A 20,942-nucleotide genomic window follows, 5' to 3' on the forward strand; every position below is an offset into this window, starting at 1 on the left:
AGGCGATGTAAAGTGGATTCTTAACACGTGTGTGCCGGGACATGTTATTCAATGCTGCAATCTCCACCAGCTGCATGTGCTGGGCGGGAGGCGGGCGTAATACCAGAGTAATTTTCTGCTGCTCTGTTCGTTCTATGCATCGAGTCTATATTTCCCCGATGCTGCGTGTCAGTGATGCGTAGAAAGCCATTGACATTGAAAGCTATGTAAATACATGCCTACAACCAAGTAATCCATGTTAAACGATGTGATCTCTTCATTTTGGCCAACTTCGATTTCAGTTTCCTTTTGAAGTTGTTGATAGACTAGATGAGCAGGCAAGATGAATTTAAAAGAGCAGTGAATATTTACATTTCCTCAACATCTGGGTAAACATTCTTATTGATTCATTCTCATTTGATTCTACATCCTACATAAATACAGAATTTATGTACAATTAAGAAATTCGTCTTTAAGTTTTTTGCAAAGTTGTCCTCTTCTACTGTTTCCGGCAGACTGCACACTTTTTGGCATCGAACTACCATTGGCTGACTCGAGACTCATCTTTGCTGTGGTCGCAGCCGGTGTAGATTGCAAAATAGATGCTGCCGTGACGCTTACGTGTCATGCACGTTCATCTGACGCTAGTGTCGGTTTAGATTATCAGAGTCACAGACACTCTTCTTTAACCATAACTCAGAAAGAACCATGACTGCAGGCTCTGCTTGAGAGACTTATATCTAAACATGATCCATTTTCATGTGTGAGCAAATCTGATAACATGACTGTGGGGGCATCTGCTGAAAAAAGACGGGACAGTTAGGCCCAGCAGTGGTGAGGTGCAATGACCCTTTGATTTGCGTGGGAGGAGAGTAAACCAGACCATCAGCGACAAAATTGATTATTTCTATACAGTTATTTTCAATGTCTGAAACCGCTGGCGGGGGGGTAGGTGTCAGACGAAGCAGTTAACTGCACGCTGCCTTTGTTTACATTTTACAGGGCAGCAATTTAAAGTGAGTGATACATGTGACTGTTCAAGAAAGCAGGATGAGATTTTTTGTTAAAAAACACCACTTCAGTATGCACAGGACAAAATCAGCAGATTCAGTGGTACAGCTTTGTCCACAGGGGGCGCCAAAATCAACACAAACTGAAAGTTCCTCACAGGAGCTTTAACAGTCAGGCTGGGATTCTTTTGTAGCTGATTCCAATGTTATGTTATGTGATGCTGTTGGCTTGAGGACGAACAGTGCTCAGTAAGCTCGGATCAGTACCAGGATTTCTCAGATGGACACCAACTACTGGCACCCGCTTGTAGTTACATGTTGGCTGTAACCAAAGCTGTGTGAACCAGAAATAAACAAATGTAATTTAATTGTATATCATGACACAGATTTGTAAAAAGTAGAAAGCCAAACCTTTCTGGTCATCCTCATTTGAAACACTCTCTAAGTGTTACGGCTGCGTGGCTGCGTCCCCTTCTACTGTCGGTATCCTACATCCTAACCTCCAACAGGTACATATTTCCCCCCAATGGATAAAAGATGTGATGCAGAACATCAAGATGGGAAAAATCTGATGCACCCTTAATGGATCAATGAACAGATTCCACAAAACCTTGGACCCACCTGTAAAAGAACTATGACCTTACATCCCCTCAGGTGGTCTCTCCTATTAATGCTTCAGAAAAGAATGCACTTTTTTGTTTGTTTATTTGTATGCGTTTGTCTGTCCTTGTTTTGCAATGTTTTGTTTTTCTGTATTTGAGTGAGTTGCTTTTTTGTCATATCAATGTTTTATTAGGCTTTCTGTTTATAAATAAAGTGTTAAAAAAAGAATTAGAGATTCAGGCTGTTTCAGGTGTGTGTGCACAACAACAAGCAAACTAGCTTTAATGCTTGTTAATTATTTAATGCATGTATGCGTTGGTTGTTTCCCCTGATAGCCCCTAAATGTACAGTATACAGTATTACCTCTGACTTCAGTGTATGTTGTGCCATCATAGTTAATTAGAGTAAATGGTAAACGGATGTATGTCTGAACAAACAGATCGACATCAATGACCTTACTGTACCTCCCACTGCTGGGCTAATAAAAAGGGGCTAACAAACACACACAATGAATGAAATGCTACACACACGTCATAATCGTCATAATGTGGGTTAAGAAGAGGTGGTCATTACCTTGGCATCATACACGATGCCTGGTCGGATCTCTGGAGCTTGGTAACCTGGTGTGCCCTCCACCCCAAGTGCCCCCTCATGGAAGGACTGCCGAGAAATGCCGTAGTCAGACAGTTTGATGTTGACTGGATCCTGCACCTGGAACAAGACACACGAGTCATGATTAAGTGGAATAAGATGATAGTTTGTTTCTAACATTCAGTTGTATATGTAGAGTACTCTATGAATGCCTGTCTCATCCATCTCTGAATGTGAAAATATCAGGGACAACAAATGAAAGAATCTCAGGACTGAAAAAGTCTGATGTGTTTTCAGTACATGTGAATATTGTCAATGAACCAAAATCAAAAATGAATGCATTCTTACAAAGGGTCATATACAGACCTCCAGTGACCACACCAGGATGTTGTCAGATTTGAGGTCACAGAAGATGATCCTCTTCCTGTGAAGGTACGCCAATCCTGCTGCAATCTGATAGGCCACTCTGAAGGTTAGCATGTGACCAAGAGGCATGTACCTGGAGCCTACGAAGACAACACAAGTAATGTTCCACTGACACATCAGCCTGTTCTCTCTCACAACCCAGCAGCTTGGGCAGGGCCCTGTGCTTCAAAATATGACGTTCTAGGTACACCTCTACGGACATTTCTGGACGTCAAAGTTAGGTGATGTATTATGAAGGGCACTTAAGTCCACTTGTGGTGTCGGCCGGTGTTAGTAACGGGTCAAACACTCAGGAATTCTTGTAAAATATAATATTTATAATAATAATAACTTTATTTACATAGCACCATAGCAAAACAGATGTTTACAAACTGCTCTGACAGACAGAGCAAAGGCAGGAACTCGGGAAGATAACAGAATAATCAATAGTCAATAGTCAGGCCAAACAGAACAGCGTGGAAAATTCAACAAAAGCCAAAAACATCTTACAATCTTACTTCCTAGATCACCATAAACCTTTGAAATGTAGTGCTGCTGACCAAGCTGCTGTATTTGAGGAGCTGGGAGTCAGAAGGTTTTGGACTTCAATATAAACTTCAGGTGATAAATCACACCACGAAGACCCCTCTACCTCTGCTCTTGTGCTTCTCCTCCAGAACTGTGTTGAGGCTGCCCAGAGGGGCTAACTGCAGGGCGAAGCAGAGTGGATGGATGCTGATGCCCACCAGAGAGACGATGCAGGGATGCTGCAGAGAGTGTAGCATGCTGGCCTCCTGACGAAACTCAGAGAAGCTCCGACAGGCATCGGCGGACTGCAGGTGTTTAATCATTGTGTCTGAGGAGAGGAAGAAAGGAACAAGAGGAGCACCAAATTTCAGAAGCGAGCACTGACAACAAGACGTCAGAGACATCAGCCTGTTTGAAGTGTCCTCTGTGTACATCAAGGTGAGCCTTCTGCAGGTTTACTGAGAGCCTTTTTGTAACATATTTTCACACAATTATTAATCATTATATTAAGCACACATAACCCCTCCTCTTACATGTGTTTAAATTGTCTTCCCAGCAGTTTAAACAAGTTGGAAGTCACTTCTTCTAACCAACCAATGCTGTCCGCCTGTGTCAGCTGTGTCCAGCCAACCACATAAGACTGATAATGAACATCATCATGAAGCAAAACCTCTATGTCATCACGAGTGTCTGATCTGAGTTTGTCACAGTGTTTGTATACATCAAGCCCCATAAAGAAGGGCTCTTCTATTAGTGTGTGACCTTTTACTATGATTCATTATGCTCGTGCCATAGATGTCATGATGTCAGGTACTGTGCTAAACTGTTGTTTATTATTTCTACACATAAATATTGTTTACAAGTTATGAATTCACTGCTGTATTTTTAGACAGAGCCAGGACACTCTGTCTTTCACAGTCACTTGTAACTTTATTCTGGATCTTTATAAATCACTTGTCATGTGTAAATAAATAAAATACATATGTGTAGAATGATTAATGAATAAAAAACCAAATCTGCTTCTGTACCTGTGTCGCTGCTGAAGGTCTGCTGTCGACACTTCTTGAAGTGGAAGCGTTTGATGGCCACAGGCTGCTCACGATATCGGGCTCGGTAGATGATGGTCCCACTGCCGCCCTGGCCAAGGATGTTGTTCTCCTCCTCAGAGTACTCCAGCTGGGCCCTCTCCAAAAACAGCCTACAACACACACATGCTCTTGTTTATCTTGAGCCCCCAAACCTAGCACACCCACAACATTTTGATCACTGGTTTAATGAAAGTCAGCTGAGGAGATATCAGTTCTGTCTCACTGAGCAGTCAGTGCAGAGACAGGTGCAGGACGTGTTAGCCTAGCTTAACATGAGAATGGAAGAAATTAAGTGAAGTAAAAAACAAAATAAATAAACAATCATGACTTCTAAAAACTTTTCGTTCTGGTTTTACAGCAGACAGAGTTTTTTTTCCTAAGGGGGGCAGTGACTGTTCTCTCCGTTTCAACAGTCGAGTCCATAGGTGATGTGTTCCCAGGACTCTCTCTATATCAACGCACAGAGATAAAGCTGATATTCATCTTAAGCAGCATGAGCAGCACATGAGCCGTCAACGGATAACAAACGGTGGAAACAAACTACACGTTAGCCAAACTTCTGATGTCAGCATATTAGCAGTTTTTAGATCTTCCTCCTGCTTCAACTTCCACCTATGTAGTTCCAGCAGTGTTTTTATACTCTGAGGGGATATGGGCACCATTTCAGGGGCTCTCAGTGGTTTGTTTATCTGGATGGTTTAACATTTGTCTCCCCAAAACTATTTGTACCGCCTCACTGTTGCAAACCTCTGCCAACCACTCAAGTTACAGGTTTTATTCATCAGCCTCTCCCACAGAACGACAGTGTAACTGCGGCTGGGACGGGAGATATGTTTGTATATTGACAATATATGAAAGAAAACATTAGCCCAAAAACAAACAGCGTGAGATGACTACAAAGAGAGGTCTCACCATAATCATTTACAGGGGATATAATCCCAGAGAAGGTCTCTCTCTCTCTGTCTCTCTCTCTCTCTGTGTCTCTGCAGACCATGTGACCATCAGTGGACCTTCTCACCACAGCAGAACTAACAGGTTCATGAGAGGATATTTTCCAGTAATTGATCATGGATTGCATGGTCCCCTTTGGGCAGAAAAACTTCACAAGAACAGGATGGACATAAGGTCACGGTGACCTTTGACCATGATAATGTGATTACTTCATCCGAAGGCGTAGAGCCATCAGAAACAGTGGAAGTACTGTGGTGCATTTTAACACTCACAGAGCAGATATCCCTGGCACAAACACACAGCTTACCCGCTGCTCACATGCCTGGCTTAGTCTGTTTCATTGATTATAGTGAAGTGTAAAGCTACAGCAGCTAATATATACATATGTGTTGCATGTTCAATGTAGCACAAGAGAGGGAACTCCTGTCCCTAACAAAGTTTGAGGCAGATATTTGGAATTGGTTTGGTTTCCTCTGAAATGCAGCAAACTTCAACATTATGCAGGCTTCGATCTTGTGGCAGCAACAGTGGAAACACAAGCACTCTCTTCCAAGATTTAAAACACCATGATAATAATACATAATACATGACAATGAAGAGCTAGGTACATAGTGTACAGTCCACATGTGTGTAAATTTCCCCGTTGTGGGACGAATAAAGGATTACCTTATCTCACACTGTCTGCCACATAGTGTACTAACCTTACTCTCTGAAATGAGATGATTAAGATGACCCAGAGTCCTGACATCCACATTAACCATGTTGTGTAGCTTTACTCAGCTGCTCTGTCTCCCTCCGCTCAAAGGTCTTCAACGTGCTTCTTAAACCACAGGAACAAGATGGCGGCTCTAAGAGCTCAAGCAGTCCAGCATACTGCCACAGTTCGGTAATGGTTTCCTTTAAGGACAAACCCATGGATGTAAATCTGCAGCAACATTTCTGCTGCTGTCTGAGCTGACATTTGTTTTTCATTACTGATTCACCAAAGGGTCCACAATAGCGACGTGCCCTGCAAATCCTCAGCACTGTATCAGAGCTGGAGATTGTAATGTGATATTAAATATACACCGGGGTCCAGAAAACTGAGACCACTTGTAAAGATATTTCCAGTTTGCATTTGTTTTCAACAGACAAACTTTCCTTGTGGATTAGTCGTTGTAGAGCAGTCGTGGTTCAGCCCACACTAAGAGCCCATTTGGTATTTTCCAGATTGCTAGTCTGCAGTGGAGGAAAGTCCCCTCGGTGGTTTTGTGTCTCCATTAGTTCTTGTACAATGTCAGAACCCATTGGCTATTGTCCTACAAAAGTATAGCCTCTGGGGATTCTGTTTAGGCACTATAGTGTAGCCGGCGATAAACTTCCAGGCAAGGAAACGTCATCAGATGACCACTGATGGGAGCCGGGATGTCATTACACAGAACAGTGGAAAGGTGTCTGAAATCAGATCTTAGTGTTGCATGCTCACCTCAAACATTAAGCTCCAAATGGGTAGTAGACACAAATAGTTTAGACCATATCGTCATAGCTAATAGAATAATTCACAGTGTATGTGTGCACAAGTGTGCTAGCACCCAGCTGTAAAAGTGTGGGATGTTCATGTTTAATGTTTACCACATCCTTCTTACATTTCTCAGGAGCTCCAGTACAAAACATTTACTAATATTTGGAGGGGCCGTCTAACTGTGGTAACAAACATTACTATGGGTGTGTGGTACTTAACAGAGACAGAGATAGGCTTGCACAATGGACTCCAAACACATCCCCAGTGTGCAGGACGCACAGACAGAATATTTATCCCAGTCGTTGAAGGAGTGGTGGTTTCCGCTGAGCTCCGATGATACATCAACAGATGGAAACAAGTAAGCTGAAAGTCATTATGCAGTCAGAGCCCTTGAGAGCTGCTGTCTGACTGTGTGTGCGTGTGCGTGTGTGTGTGTGTGTGTGTGTGTGTGTGTGTGTGTGTGTGTGTGTGTGTGTTGAGTACACGTATATCTGTGTGTGTGAGAGCAGCTAATTTGTATGGTCTATGTGAATCACACAGCTCCTTTGGAATGTGTCTGGGGGAAGGACCAGTGAGCCTGTAACACTGTCCGGTTCAGTGAGTGACAGTCCTCCACACACAGGGCATCACATCTGACATTAAGAGGAAAGAACTAAAATGTATCACAAGTGAACCAGCTGTTTCTTAATCATTCGTCTATTATGGGGTCTAGCAGGGGGGCTACATATGGTTTAATCAGCCAATGTTCACCTCTGGAGGTCATGGCAGGGTCAGACCCAGGATGCCAGGAGCCAAACAGGACAAGCACGACTGTTTGGTCATTGGTTTGGTTGGTGCCCAATTTGGTGCCTCCCACTGCCAGCACTCCCTGCTGGGCCCCCTGCTGCTGAATTTGAAAAAATTGACTGTTTATCAAAGCACAACTGAGAAAAGAATAGGCTGGGAAAAGTTGTGAAGGACTATGAGTTAACAGTTTGAGTCAAGCACACAGGCTGTGTGGCTCAGGTCAGTTGAATCAAATAAAGCATAAATCAATCGATCAAACCAACGTCTTCAAAATCCCTGTGGTATCAGCCTAAATGAGCTGCTACCTCCAACATCGGCCTTAATATTATAAACGGAACACATCTTGGGAGCCTAAACCGTTACCTTCTCGCCTGAAAATATGAAACTCAGATAGCCACCTTCAGGGGCGCTGGTTTTGCTCAGTTGGTAGAGCAGGCGCCCCATATGCAGAGGCTACAGTCCTCAACACACTGATCGCAGGCTCGACTCCCAGCCTGCCGATCCGTATGGTGCATGTCAACCCCCACTCTCTACCTCTACGCCCCACATTTCCTGTCTCACTTCATCTGTCGTATCTAATAAAGGCAAAAGCCAAAAAAACAATCTTAAAAAAAGAAAAGATAGCCATCTTCAGTCACCTGTTCATCACTTCTTAGTGTTCCCCTGAAACACTTTGTCTGTGCCACTTGCAGTGCATTTGTGTCTTTAGTTGCATGGAGTATTTGATTGTACCAGGATTCTTAAATGATGTGCGTGTGTAAGCAAATTTGCAAGGATGTTTATATATATAATTTTTTTCTTTGACTACAGTCATATGTTTTCTTGAACTGCAGGGTGAAGTCTGTAGAAGATGAAGTACTTGTTGTTCTGAAAATCGGCTTTACTAGTTTAAAATGTGTGTACCCCTCAAAAGAGATATTTGTTCTAACTCTAAGAGTGTAAGTAGACACACTGTTGAAAACATACAACGATAGGATCCCTAAGCAGAGCTTTACCTCCTTCTACTACGCCTGTCCTGATTCTACCCTAAACCCTATATATCCCTCTCTCTGCTATTGAGACCATGACACTCTCCAGTGGGCCAATGAGGAGAGGTTACCTACCGTGAAGGGAAGTCAGTCATGAAGAGTTCTGGGACTAGCTCCTGAAGAGGGACTGGCTGCTCAGGGTGCTGAGGACAGATGATGTGCTCCTTTTCCACTGCAGCCAGCACACAGTCCTCCATGTTAAAGTAATGACCTCCTGCTCCAGCTCCTCCGTCATCTCCTTCATGTCCTCTCTCTCCGGCCTGGCTGAGACTGCTGGCTAGATGCTCGCCCTGCTTCTGTTGGCCCAGTGAGGCACAGAGAGGACAAGCAGCATACTGCTCAATGAGGAGACTCCCGTCACTCTCGCTGGCTGTCAAAGCTTCAACAGAGGACAAAGAGAGCACAGTCATGAGCATGGACAGTTGCTTAAATATGTTTGTCTACATGTCAAGATGAGCATCTAATCCTCTCATTCCTTAATCACTTTTTTTTAAATTGGTGCCATTATGACACCTGGTGACCAAAATTAGCCGTTTTTGATATCAACACTTTTTTGGCAAAGCAGACTTCCTTCAATTAATAACATGTTAAACATGTCAAATCATTGTTCAGTGTAATATAAATTAAAACAGTGTGATGAGCTGCTAGCTCGGATCAGTACCAGGATTTCTCTGATGGACACCAACTACGGGCGTTCTGTTTCAGCTGTGGAGCACGGGCCCATCTGTCTCTGCTGAGTGGCAGTTTCTACTGCGCTATAAACTCAAACTAAACTGATTGAGCTTTGATTTAAGTGCAGGTTAAAGAATGATGGAATAACTGCAGATCACATCTTCCTGCAAGGCGGCAAAAGAACAATTTTAAAATCAACCAGTTCTGATCCGATCTCAGGACGTCAGGAGAATCTTGACTTTTTAGGCTTCACAACAGCGTTAAATAAAATTGTTGCTCAATACGACAAAACGTTAATCATCACACATACAGTATATGCCAATGAAGCTAATTATTGCATATGTGTGATTCACGTTGAGTGACCAAACAGTGTCTACTCGTTTCTATGTAACTGACTTGTATGTTGTTGCCCCAGCAAATAACTGCAAGTAATCAGAGCTGAAAGTCCACAGTTTGGTTACTGCAGTCACATTAACAGAGAGCAGAGCACTGACCAGGGAACCACTGCTCCATCAGGGAGTTGACATGATCTGTGATGAATGCCATGGCAGAGAAATCTCTCGTCTCTGACTGGCAGATGATCTTTATGCCTCCACTCTTCTTCCTCTTCCAGTTGACATCTGATGAATCCACACTGCAGAAACACAAACACAGCCTCATTTAACTGGAACTTTCACATTTTCATATCCTTAGTGTAATAGTGTGCTCTTACTTTGTACATCGTGCTCCGTGCTATATAACAGCTAAAGACTGCAGTGATAGAAAAGGGAGAAAAACTCTGACATAAAAACACTGAAGCATGAAAACATTTAGAGGCTGTTTAAAACACTAAGTCAGAGTGTAAATGAACCACGTCTTATAGTCTGTAGGGGAGATGCTTTTCCATAGCACTCGAAATACAAGTGTCTGAGTAATCAGAAAGGCACTGGTGTCGTCACAATCAATCATACAGAACAGGACTCTTCACCCTGCTAGCTGAGGACATGGAGGAGAAGCGGCTCCTTGTTGTTTTTATAATAGTGAAAGTCAGAGGCACATTTGTGAAGCTGACAGAGCCAGGCTCCATGTATAAACAGCTCTTGGATGAGCTGATAATATTAACCGTATTGTTGTTCCAGATGGATGCTGTTATGCTCCCACATCCTCCTCGCTCTGCGGCTGTCAGACTGAGCGGTGACAGAGGTCATCATTAAACTCATCCATTCAAAGAAGGAGGCAAAGCTTCCTCCATTTTGTGCTCACAGTGAAAAAACAACCTCAAACAAATAGGCTGATTCTTAAAATGCATACGTCGTTACTAGTTTATCATTCATTCAAAGAAATGAAGTACAGCAGGTTTTTTCTCTTTCAGCACACAGGTCTGAATCTAACTGAATCTCAAACTCTTGAACTCTTCATTTCCTCTCTTAAAGGAGAAATTCACCCCTGGAAAAATCTACTGTCAGTCAAAGCTGGTGTTCTCTGTAATCAATAGAAGCAATAATATTTTAAATTGGCCTTAGCTGTGGAGAAAGTTGTAAAAAACAGCTTGTTGATTCACCCATTCTACATTCCTACAACATCCAGCATGCATTGCGCCCCTCTCTATGAAAGGAATGGCATTCAAGCGCAAACACGCCCATAAAGTTTCGCAGACCTGTGCAGTTTGCTCTTGTTTTGTGTCTGATTGTGGAGAGAAGCTGTGTGCCGCTCCACTCTCTGCTGTGCGGTGCTGCGCTCTAAGCTGCGCGCACAATGACGGACTTCAACTGCATGCACAGATCCTTGAGGAGACGTGAGAGGAGGGGGCAGCTTTTTGAACAGCTTACTGTAAAGTCCAGACTCGACAGGTGTTTACTAGTATTACTCTCTGTCATGCAGCTTTATGCAGCTGGTCCATATAATAATCCGCTTCCTGCGTAACGGCTCCGGACATGTGGACAAGTGACCGTGTGCCGAGGTTGAGCCTCGCACAGGCCCAGACCGATTGGTCTCCTGATTATAATAGTAATCACAAAATATTATTAACAGATTGTTTTTAGAGTCAAATACATTTTTTCATCACACAAAAGGTGGAATTGTCGTCATGATCACTAGAAACTCAGAGCCTGACAGCCCTTATAATACTGAGCCGCAGCTCCCACCACCTGCTGTTAGCGCTGGCGTTTGTGGCATAGAGGCATAATAAAAGGGACAAACTTGCCGCGAATGTTTGCATAACATGACTCACTGAAATACACGCAAACGGATCGGGAGCACAGAGACGCTTTGTGCTCTGCAGCGCACTTTAGGGTGCATTCAACCGCGGAAAAAGGCGGAGTCTTTTTAAGTCATTTGCACAGGTTTAGCGGGCACAAAAGCTGCGCAATCCTTTAGTGAATTCCCCCCTAAGAGTCCTACCAAATATATCTACAAACAAAACAAAAACAGAGCATCATGGTGTTCAGCTGCGTGTACCAGAGTGTAAGGAGAGCAAGAGGAAAAGAGACGCTGCAGTGAAATACTCCCTGTTTCCAGTCAAGGACATTGATAGCTGCAGGCGATCAAAGGGGGTGGGCGTCCTGGATTAAGGAAGTGAAGTTTAGCGAGCTGGATACAGCAATGGCAGCGCGCACAACTCCAAAAATAAGTTACAAAGTATCGTTTCGGGTGCACGGCAGAAAATGAACTCCAGAAAAACAAAAAGCTCCGGCACTCACAGGATCAAGTAACACTGACTTTAATGTGGGTCACAGATTAACGCGTTTCGGCTCTTATGCCGTCTTCAGCATACTAAGGAGAACAAAGGAGCTGATACATATGCCCAGGTGAGATGAAATGAGTGAAAGGACCGCCCCGCAGGAAGGAAGGAACGTGGGAAGTGTGTCAACTTTTCACTTTCTACAAATAACATGGACAGATCCCTTACCAAGTCAAATACATGGCAGAAAATATAAACTAAAATTTCTTTGCCTCTACAGACAGTCAGTTAGGAGATAGGGGGTTTCAAAAGCCCATTTACAAACATAAATTCGATACATTATACATATGACACAGTGCGTATCATAATCCATATTAACAAGGACAAGTAGCAAAAAGTAATTGGTATACATGATTAGATTAAGAGCTGCATGTCCCTGCCAAAAAAGTACAAAATCCTGCACAAGGTACAGAACCGTCCCACATGTACAGACATAGAATACATAGAATAAATCTGGTTACATAGGGAAACTTACTCTGGAGCAAAATATAAAAGTGGCTAATCCTATTTTAAATTCATATATAGAAATATAAATATATACACATATAAATACCTAAATATATATATACATACCTATGCCCATATATATACACGTGTACAATGCACACATACATAAACATAACTACATTATGCTGCACAATCTTAATAGGCATATATAATATAAAATATAAAGGTACATGCCCTGACTCATAAATACTGATTCCAGGAAGCAACCGAGTAGCTCTATATATGAATTTAAAATAGGATTAGCCACTTTTATATTTTGCTGCAGAGTAAGTTTCCCTATGTAACCAGATTTATTCTATGTATTCTATGTCTGTACATGTGGGACGGTTCTGTACCTTGTGCAGGATTTTGTACTTTTTTGGCAGGGACATGCAGCTCTTAATCTAATCATGTATACCAATTACTTTTTGCTACTTGTCCTTGTTAATATGGATTATGATATGCACTGTGTTATATGTATAATGTATCGAATTTATGTTTGTAAATGGGCTGTTGAAACCCTAACTGTCTGTAGAGGCAAATAAATTTTTTGTTTATATTTTCTGCCATGTATTTGACTTAGTAAGGGATCTGTCCATGTCATTTGTAGAAAGTGAAAAGGTGTCTTTGTATGGACACACTTCCCACCTTCCTTCCTTCCTGCGGGGCGGTCCTTTTACTCATTTCCTCTCACCTGGGCATATGTATCAGCTCCTTTGTTCTCCTTAGTATGCTGAAGACGGCATAAGAGCCGAAACGCGTTAATCTGTGACCCACATTAAAGTCAGTGTTACTTGATCCTGTGAGTGCCGGAGCTTTTTGTTTTTATCTAGTTTAGCGAGCTCCCTGGCCTCCGACAGATGACACGTTTTACGTTGTCTGGCGGAGGTTTTCCAGAGAAGCGGATAACATCCTCCAAAGGCACAGAGCGAAATTGCATTTTTGTTCTACCATAATGGCATTACACACAACAGCATGATAGGACTGAGGTTGAAAATTGGTGAATTTGCCCTTTAAGCATTTGTCTCATTTCATTTTTGCCCACTGCCTTTTAGCCCCAGCTCTGACCTGAGATAACCTCCATCGAAAGTGACCAGCAGCCCCTCCTTCCAGTATATGGTCTTGCTCCGTCTGACTCTGAAGGTGCTGCAACGGTTCCTCTGCTGGCTTCCAGCAAACCCGTGGATCGCAGAGCTCCTGCTGCACTTGTTCCTGGCATTTCTCTTTGGCTCAAAGGACTGCACAAACACAGCATGTCAGGTCATGGATGTAAAAGTCTAATGGTACAAGAGCTGAGTGATGACAATCTGCTATTTTTTCAGTACCTGCAGATCCATCTCTGTGAGGCTGATGAGCATCCTGGCGATGAAGCGCTCCCAAAATCCAGCAGGAACAAAGCTCATCTTGACCAGGCGCTGCAGAGTGTTGTTGGTCTGCTGGCGGAAGCTGTGGATGTCCATGGCGGGCTTTGGGGGAAGGAGGTGGGGCAGCAGATAGCTACAGCAAGAGGAGAGGAAAAATGAAGAATATATTTAAAACTAGAAAATGTTTGAAGAAACTGAACTTATGCTTGCAGTTTGGCACGAATGCCAGGTTTTTTTTGTTGTCAGCAATTGCTCCAAAATTAGCCACTTCTACGCTAATTGCTTGGCACGTAGCACTCGTGTGCTTTGTAGTGCATAGATCATTAATGGTATTGGCTGCGCATCATTTAGTAGAGACAACGTTTTACCTGTTGTTGGCCACAGGCAGAGCAATCTCAAACTTGGCCAGAAACTGGAAATACTGTTCCTCAGTCTGCTGGGTGAAGCCTGTTCCTACTAACAGCATCTGCACAACAGACGGGATCATAGAACATCAAACAGGAAGTCAGTATCATCATTTATACACAAAACCAACTTAGAAAGCCAGAACTTTTTTACATCAAACTTAAACTGCAAGTCTAAACTTGCTTAGATTTTGTCCCGGCAGACTTTGAGATATTCACACAGCAGACATCTTCTGATGTCATGCTCAGAGCTGGAAGCTCAAATGCTGTTTTACTGATGTGATTCAGGTTGTATCTCATGTTTACAATCTGACATATCATTATCAATTCACTGCTTCCTGATGAATGGGACATCGGGCCATATTTCAAAGGAAAACAAGATATTTGAGAACACATTAGCTACCACAATATGACAGCTAATGTTAGCATCAGCCACTTCCTTGCTAATATTATGTAAGAGGGGAAGTCAATTCCTGGCTAACATTATGCTAGCTAGGATTTTACACTTTTCCTTTAGGACTGGTACTACTGCCAAATGGTCATATCAGCTTTCTCCGACTTCCTTGCTAACAGTAACACTATCTAGCAAGTGGCTAAATGCTAACGTTGACTGTAATTGGCTGACCAAAACTAATGGGTTATCAAACATGGTCGGCTCTACCTCCAGATTTTCACTGGTCATTGTCTTGTCAGCTGCCCATCGACCAAAAACCAATGAAATGATAAGGACTTGTCAGATACTCTCAGACCATACACCTTACAAACTGGAACAGAGCAGTACATTGTAACAGCATTTGAGCTTCCCGTTCTGAGCATGACATCAGTGGAAAATGGCCGCTGTGTGAATACGGCAGGTTAGCCTCCCCGACTGTACAGCCACACAAACAACCAGGCAGCAGAGGCAGAACCAGACTGAAAGCTGCTGATTGTTACTGTAGCACTTTAAAATATCACTTAATTTAATTTTCACATTATTTTTGGGAGATAAAGTAACTATTTAGATTCCAATTATGTTATTACTCAACGGTTCCACATCGGCCTTTGTCTGACTCTGTCATTAGATAGCTGGCATGCTTTTTCTTTACTGTATAGGAAACGTAAACTGATGAGACTATGAACTGATACAGAGGATTGTTCTCTGTTCTTCGGTAAATTCCCCTTCTTCTTGGTTCCCCTGCTTCATCATGTTGAACCTCCTCCTTCTGAGGAAGATGATTAGCCAAAGTAAAAGAGATTGACGGCTGGTTCAGGCGGCATATTGGTGAAATTAGTTTATGATTGACAGAAGATCTGGAGCCACTAATTCACAAAATCAAAAATCTGATTGACAGTAACTCAAACAGCCATTCAATACTTGTTCTATCAACTGCTCCCTGAGGCTCACCCTGAGGTCTTCAGCTCGGATCACGCCATTCCTGGCTACAGAGCGAGACGATTTGAGGTGCAGGATCCTCTCCAGGCACTCTGACAGCCATACAGGACACAGGAAGTAGAGGGTGCACAGGCCATGGCTGGTGTCTGGGAAGTGCAGCAGGGTCCCAGTTTCTATCAGGAAGCTGATGGCTGGAAGTGGTTGCAAAAAAGAGGAGAGCCAGTACACATTCAGTCAGACAAACTGCTGCTAGGAGAATCAGACTGCTTATACTAGGCGGAAGTTACTGACCGGGGTCCGCACTGACATATTAAAAGTGTCTTAAAAGATGTCTGGGGAACTTAAAACCAGGCTTGTTCAACTCAAGATTCTCAGATTATTGGACCCCGTCAAAGCTGTGTAGAGTTAAGTCAACACTAATCTCTATTTACATAGAAATTTCCGGGACGGCAAGGGTTTCCTTTTGTAGTACGCTTGTAGTCCGAAGTCCGAAGTCCGTAGTCCGTAGTCCGAAGTCTGAAGTCCGTAGACAAGAAAAATATGCTATCTGATGATGACGTAGCTTCTTATTAATCTCTATACACAGACATCTGCATGCTAACAGCTAACAATTCCCTGACACTGTGTCACGAAAGCCTTCTCATGTTAAAGTAGTTTTCTTCTCCTCTTGAGGACAGACCTGACAAAGCTTCAGTTTGACTTTTTAATAATCAGGATGGCATATGTTCCACTGAAATCCCTGATGCCTTTTGCAGGCCATGGATAAATTCCAGCCCCCATAACCACGGAGTGCTTTCATCACAGCGCTGGCATGTCGTGCACTTGTGGCATCAATGAGAGGAGCTGTGGCTGGTGCTGCTGACGCGTCCTCGCTGGTAATTCCTTTGCCAAAAGGATCAATAATGGTTCTGATGGCTGGTTTAGCATATTCTGAAGCACTGAAGGACGGAGTTATAATAAATCAGTGCTATTTTTTTTGTTGAAAATATATTATTTTACCGGACATTATGACAGGTGGATTTTTAATATGACGGACTTCAACAGATTTTACCTTAAAAAAAACGGCAATTACCGGATAACGGAAACCCAGGTGGTGACGATGTCAGTGTTAAGCTCTGTCAAATAACTGTAATTACACTTTTTGACAAAACAAACTAATCATTTTCACATCCCAGGTTTTTGCTGAACAAGTCTCAGTACCAGTCTGCAGGTCCTCGTAGTCTCTGATGTCACTTCCTGGGTTCTGCTCAATGATACAGTCCAACTGGGCATCAGTTAAGTACTGGACCTCTCCCTCAGCCTCTCTCCTCTGCTTCTCTGCTATCACTGCCTCCTGGAGGGTCAGGTAGCTCCGGGGGATCTGGTGGAGGAGACAAAGGTAAAAATCAGTCTGTGCTTCAGAACATAGACAAAGAGTTTAAGTTTTCACCTTCGCAGGTTGATGATCAAAACCAGTCAAATAAGTGACCATATGAACATATATTTCCAGGAACTTACTCGTTGTGTGTTCTGATGCTTGGACAGATGTTCTATTGACAAAAAAATCGCTACAAATCTGAAATCCATTTTTTAGGATTAGAACAATCAGGCCAGTTTAGTTACACTTTGTTCAGCTCAAATTATGATTCAATAATTCAACAACGAGATATAGTATATGCCTGCACTACTGTTTCCTCTCCACAGACGCACAATATAAAGCATCAGCAGCACGCAGACTCACTCACCCGTCTGCCCAGCAGTTTACTGCCCCCAGCTGAGCCGCCGCTGTCTTTCATGGAGAGAGCCACCTTGTAGATCAGCTTCTTCAGCCCGTTCAAGCCCTCCAGGGTCTTACAGGACACTTCACTGAGCACCAAGACACACATCACAAGTCAACACATCATACAGACTTTCTGTGAGATTCACACTTGTGTTGCTGCCACAGCAGGTATGAAACACATGCTAAAACTACAGCTTCTTCTTAGTGCATATAAATGATAAAGTGTCACATGTGTTCTTACTGCAGGTGCTTCCAGGTGATATCAGGGAAGCCTGTGGCCCGAGCCCCAGATGGGGATCGACAGAGAGCCAGAATATAAGCCCTCAGTGTGGCCAGCCTCTCGGTGCGAAACTTGGTGTCGATGAGATCTAAATGTGTTCCCACAACCAGCACTGCAGAGTTTGGTGCTCGAGCCTGTAGACCATAACACACACACACACACACACACACACACACACACACACACACACACACACACACACACACACACACACACACACACACACACACACACACACACACACACACACACACACACACACACACACACACACACACACACACACACAGTAAATCAGAGCTTTGCATAACAATAAGCTCATAAAATGCATTAGTCAATAGTAACAACATGCGGTGACATGGATTCCGGGAAGGCAAATATTCAGTTTGAACTACACTTGTAGTCCGAGTGATATTGACCAATCACGTATGAGCAGGCTGCGACGAAAAACAGTCCGTGAGGAGAACAAAAGCAGGCAGAGGCTGCTACGTAAAGTGCTCAACTGTCAACCAAAGACTTTAGGGTTCAGTGTCTTCCCCAAGCCAAGGACACTTCAACGTGTAGCCTGAGGGGGCAGGGGATCAAACCTCCAACCTTCTGATTGAGAGACGACCAACTCTACCACTGAGCCACAACCGCCTCCTTATTAATCTCTATAAAACGCACTTCAGCTAACAATCTGTTCTAGATCTAAAATTTAACATGAGATGGATTCCCTTGATGCTGTGTCATAAAAGCCGGTCAATCTACTAGAGCGGTTTCAAACCTTTTGTACCTGTTGTCATTAAGAATCCAACATTTGAAAAATATTGCCCAGGTCTAAAAACCCAGGCTATAAACTAACCACAATGACCAAAAGGAAACAACGGGGGGCATTATTAAATGTTTGATAGTTACAATGCTTTAATGATTAATTAACTAAGTCATTTCAACACACTTCTAGTCAATCAATCTGCTGGACAGTATTTGGTTCATGTGGTCAGAAATTAATTAATGTTCTTTTAAATCAGGACAGTCCTCTCTGTCACTGGAAACACAAACACCATGTCTTTGTTTCAGCCCCTCCCTGCTCCTCACAGTCACACACATTTCCAGCTTCTCAGCAGGTCTGCAGAAGTGTGTGTGAATCTGTGGGCTAAATCTCACCTCTATGTTGAGCAGCCATGTCTGCAGGTTGGCCACAGCCTCCTCTCCCAGAGCCAGGTTCCAGATCACGATGTACAGGGCCTTATCTGTGAAAAAACACTGGTTCACTGTGGACATGCTGGCCTGACCACCGATGTCCCAAACGTTGAACGCCACAGAGTCCCTCTGTGTGGAACAAAATCAGAGCTGAGTAAACTCTAAAGATGTGCAAAGTGCCCGTGTGATGAGTCAGGAAGTAAAAAACAGCATGAGGTGACTAAAAATATCTAAAAGTCATTAAGAGATCCAATTCCTGATTCTATTTCCAAATATTTCCAAATAACAGACATGGTTTCCTGAATTTCCCCCCGGGGATTAATAAAGTATTTCTGATTCTGATGGTTAAGGCCTGAGCACCGACCTTTGAGGAGACTACATTATTATTGTTCACAAAGAGTAATCACATTTTGAGTCTCCACAGATAATCGAAAGCTCTGCACACGCATCAGAAGTGGAAGCATGTTATGGGTCATATTAAAGGGTGAAGCAGAATGGCCTCAAAGTGCTCCTAACAAGCAAACCAAGCGTTCCCTGCAGCAGGTTTCAGCTAGTCATATGAAATGTGGGAAGCGTATGTTTACAAAAAACAGCTCAACAATTAAAAGTTCAAGAAATTACATTTTGTTGATGATTGGCTATGAACCAGGAAGTTGTTGTAACTCAAATATTCTGCGCCGTGAATACATCTACATGAAAATATTCATTCTTAGTCTTAGCGCTCCCTACAGGTAAGAGGCAGTCATCATTCATTTAACATGATGTTGACATTGTTTGGTCTACACTTGATGGACAGCAACATGATACATTTCAAGTGCGTGTTTGGAGTGGACGCAGGAAGTCACATTTGACAACTTCATGCAGTGTCGAAAAAACATGAAGATCCAGAGACATGTTAAAGTTTAGTGTGGCTCTATGCCGGCTGCAGCTTTACTGCTTGTTGAATGTAGTTTTCTTTGTGGATAATTCAGAGAACCAGGGAACACTGTTTCAGCTCGTGGGAGCCTTTTCACTCCCTTTCAAGTTTTCACTCTATCTCACATCTAGACCTGGATAAAATGACCCAAGCTATATGATGACAGAGATCCCATTTAAAGGATAAGGTAAGGCTTTGAGGACGAGTATAATCTACTTTTACATATCACACCTTTACATATAACTATTTAAGGACCTATTTATGTGCAGGCACGTGGCTCTATTGCTTCATACCACAGTGATGCTCTGCAGATCTGCTGATGCACCCAGAATCACACTGCTGCACCAAAACTACAGAAACGTCAATGTTCTTTACTCATTATCAATATTATATAATATCATTAATATCCTCTGACAGGGACCGTCTATCTGCACAATGAATGACTTTTTTCACAGACATTACTAACAAACTTTAACTGAAGTAATGTTACTTTAAAATGAAGTACTGTCATAGCGTTGTACTGACAGTTTTTCTTGAGTAAATACTTAATACTTCTTCCACCACTGCTGAAATATAAGTGGCAACACTGCAGTGTTAACGCAGATAAATCCACAGAAATCCCTGAATTAAAAAAACTACTTTAAAGCTCCTGTGAGGAACTTTTGGTTTGTGTTGATTTTGGCACCCCTTGTGGACAAAGCCGTACCTCTCATCTCTTTGCTGATTTTGTCCTGTACATGCTAAAATGTTTTTAACACAGAATCTCATCCTGCTTTCTTTAACAGTCATATGTATCACTCTGTTTAAATTGCTGCCATGGAAAATGTAAACAAAGGCAGCTTGCAGTTATTCAGTTCGTCTGACACCTGCTTGCTTTTGTAGCTCATATAGAGTCATCAGAATTAATTTCAGTCAGTTTCATAACCAGAGAATAATATACAGAGAGTATCACCATTAAATACTCATTACGTAGATTGCCCCATCGTTGTTTTATATTTATTTATTACAGATCTGTTGATTGTTGTTTGGTAGTTTAATCAACAAAGTTTAATGTGATCATACATTGTGAGTATAAAATCTGCTGTTTTCAATGTAGACCTTTTCTCAGGACTCGTTGTGTACATACAAACTGACCTTCACTGACATCTATAGCCCTTGTTTTGTTCTATTGAACCTGTCAGAGAGGGAAGTCTGATCAGCCACAGTGACTGAAAACACCTGTACTCTACTGTATCAAGGCACACGTATGAGGTCCTTGTACGAAAGTATTTTGATGTCATGGCACTAAATACTTGGAGCACACTTTTACTTTTGACTC

General features: G+C 42.7%; 1 protein-coding gene across 1 annotated transcript in view; it reads right to left on the minus strand.

The window, feature by feature from the left end:
- The window catches only part of lrrk1 (leucine-rich repeat kinase 1), an 80,306-nt gene that overhangs the window by 23,266 nt on the left and 36,098 nt on the right, over positions 1–20,942 (minus strand). The window contains exons 16-29 of the mRNA XM_069682187.1: positions 18,673–18,837; positions 17,488–17,660; positions 17,212–17,332; positions 16,688–16,847; positions 15,500–15,678; positions 14,080–14,177; positions 13,673–13,844; positions 13,416–13,585; positions 9,637–9,776; positions 8,546–8,849; positions 4,145–4,314; positions 3,241–3,444; positions 2,550–2,689; positions 2,166–2,303 (exon numbers count right to left, since the gene is read on the minus strand). Of these exons, the coding sequence (XP_069538288.1) occupies positions 2,166–2,303; positions 2,550–2,689; positions 3,241–3,444; positions 4,145–4,314; positions 8,546–8,849; positions 9,637–9,776; positions 13,416–13,585; positions 13,673–13,844; positions 14,080–14,177; positions 15,500–15,678; positions 16,688–16,847; positions 17,212–17,332; positions 17,488–17,660; positions 18,673–18,837 (2,334 nt within the window). The remainder of the gene's footprint in view (positions 1–2,165; positions 2,304–2,549; positions 2,690–3,240; positions 3,445–4,144; positions 4,315–8,545; positions 8,850–9,636; positions 9,777–13,415; positions 13,586–13,672; positions 13,845–14,079; positions 14,178–15,499; positions 15,679–16,687; positions 16,848–17,211; positions 17,333–17,487; positions 17,661–18,672; positions 18,838–20,942) is intronic.

This window comes from Semicossyphus pulcher, unplaced genomic scaffold, assembly GCF_022749685.1.
Source record: "Semicossyphus pulcher isolate SPU_LCO1_2020_fin unplaced genomic scaffold, fSemPul1.0.p SCAF_1, whole genome shotgun sequence".
NCBI lineage: Eukaryota > Metazoa > Chordata > Actinopteri > Labriformes > Labridae > Semicossyphus > Semicossyphus pulcher.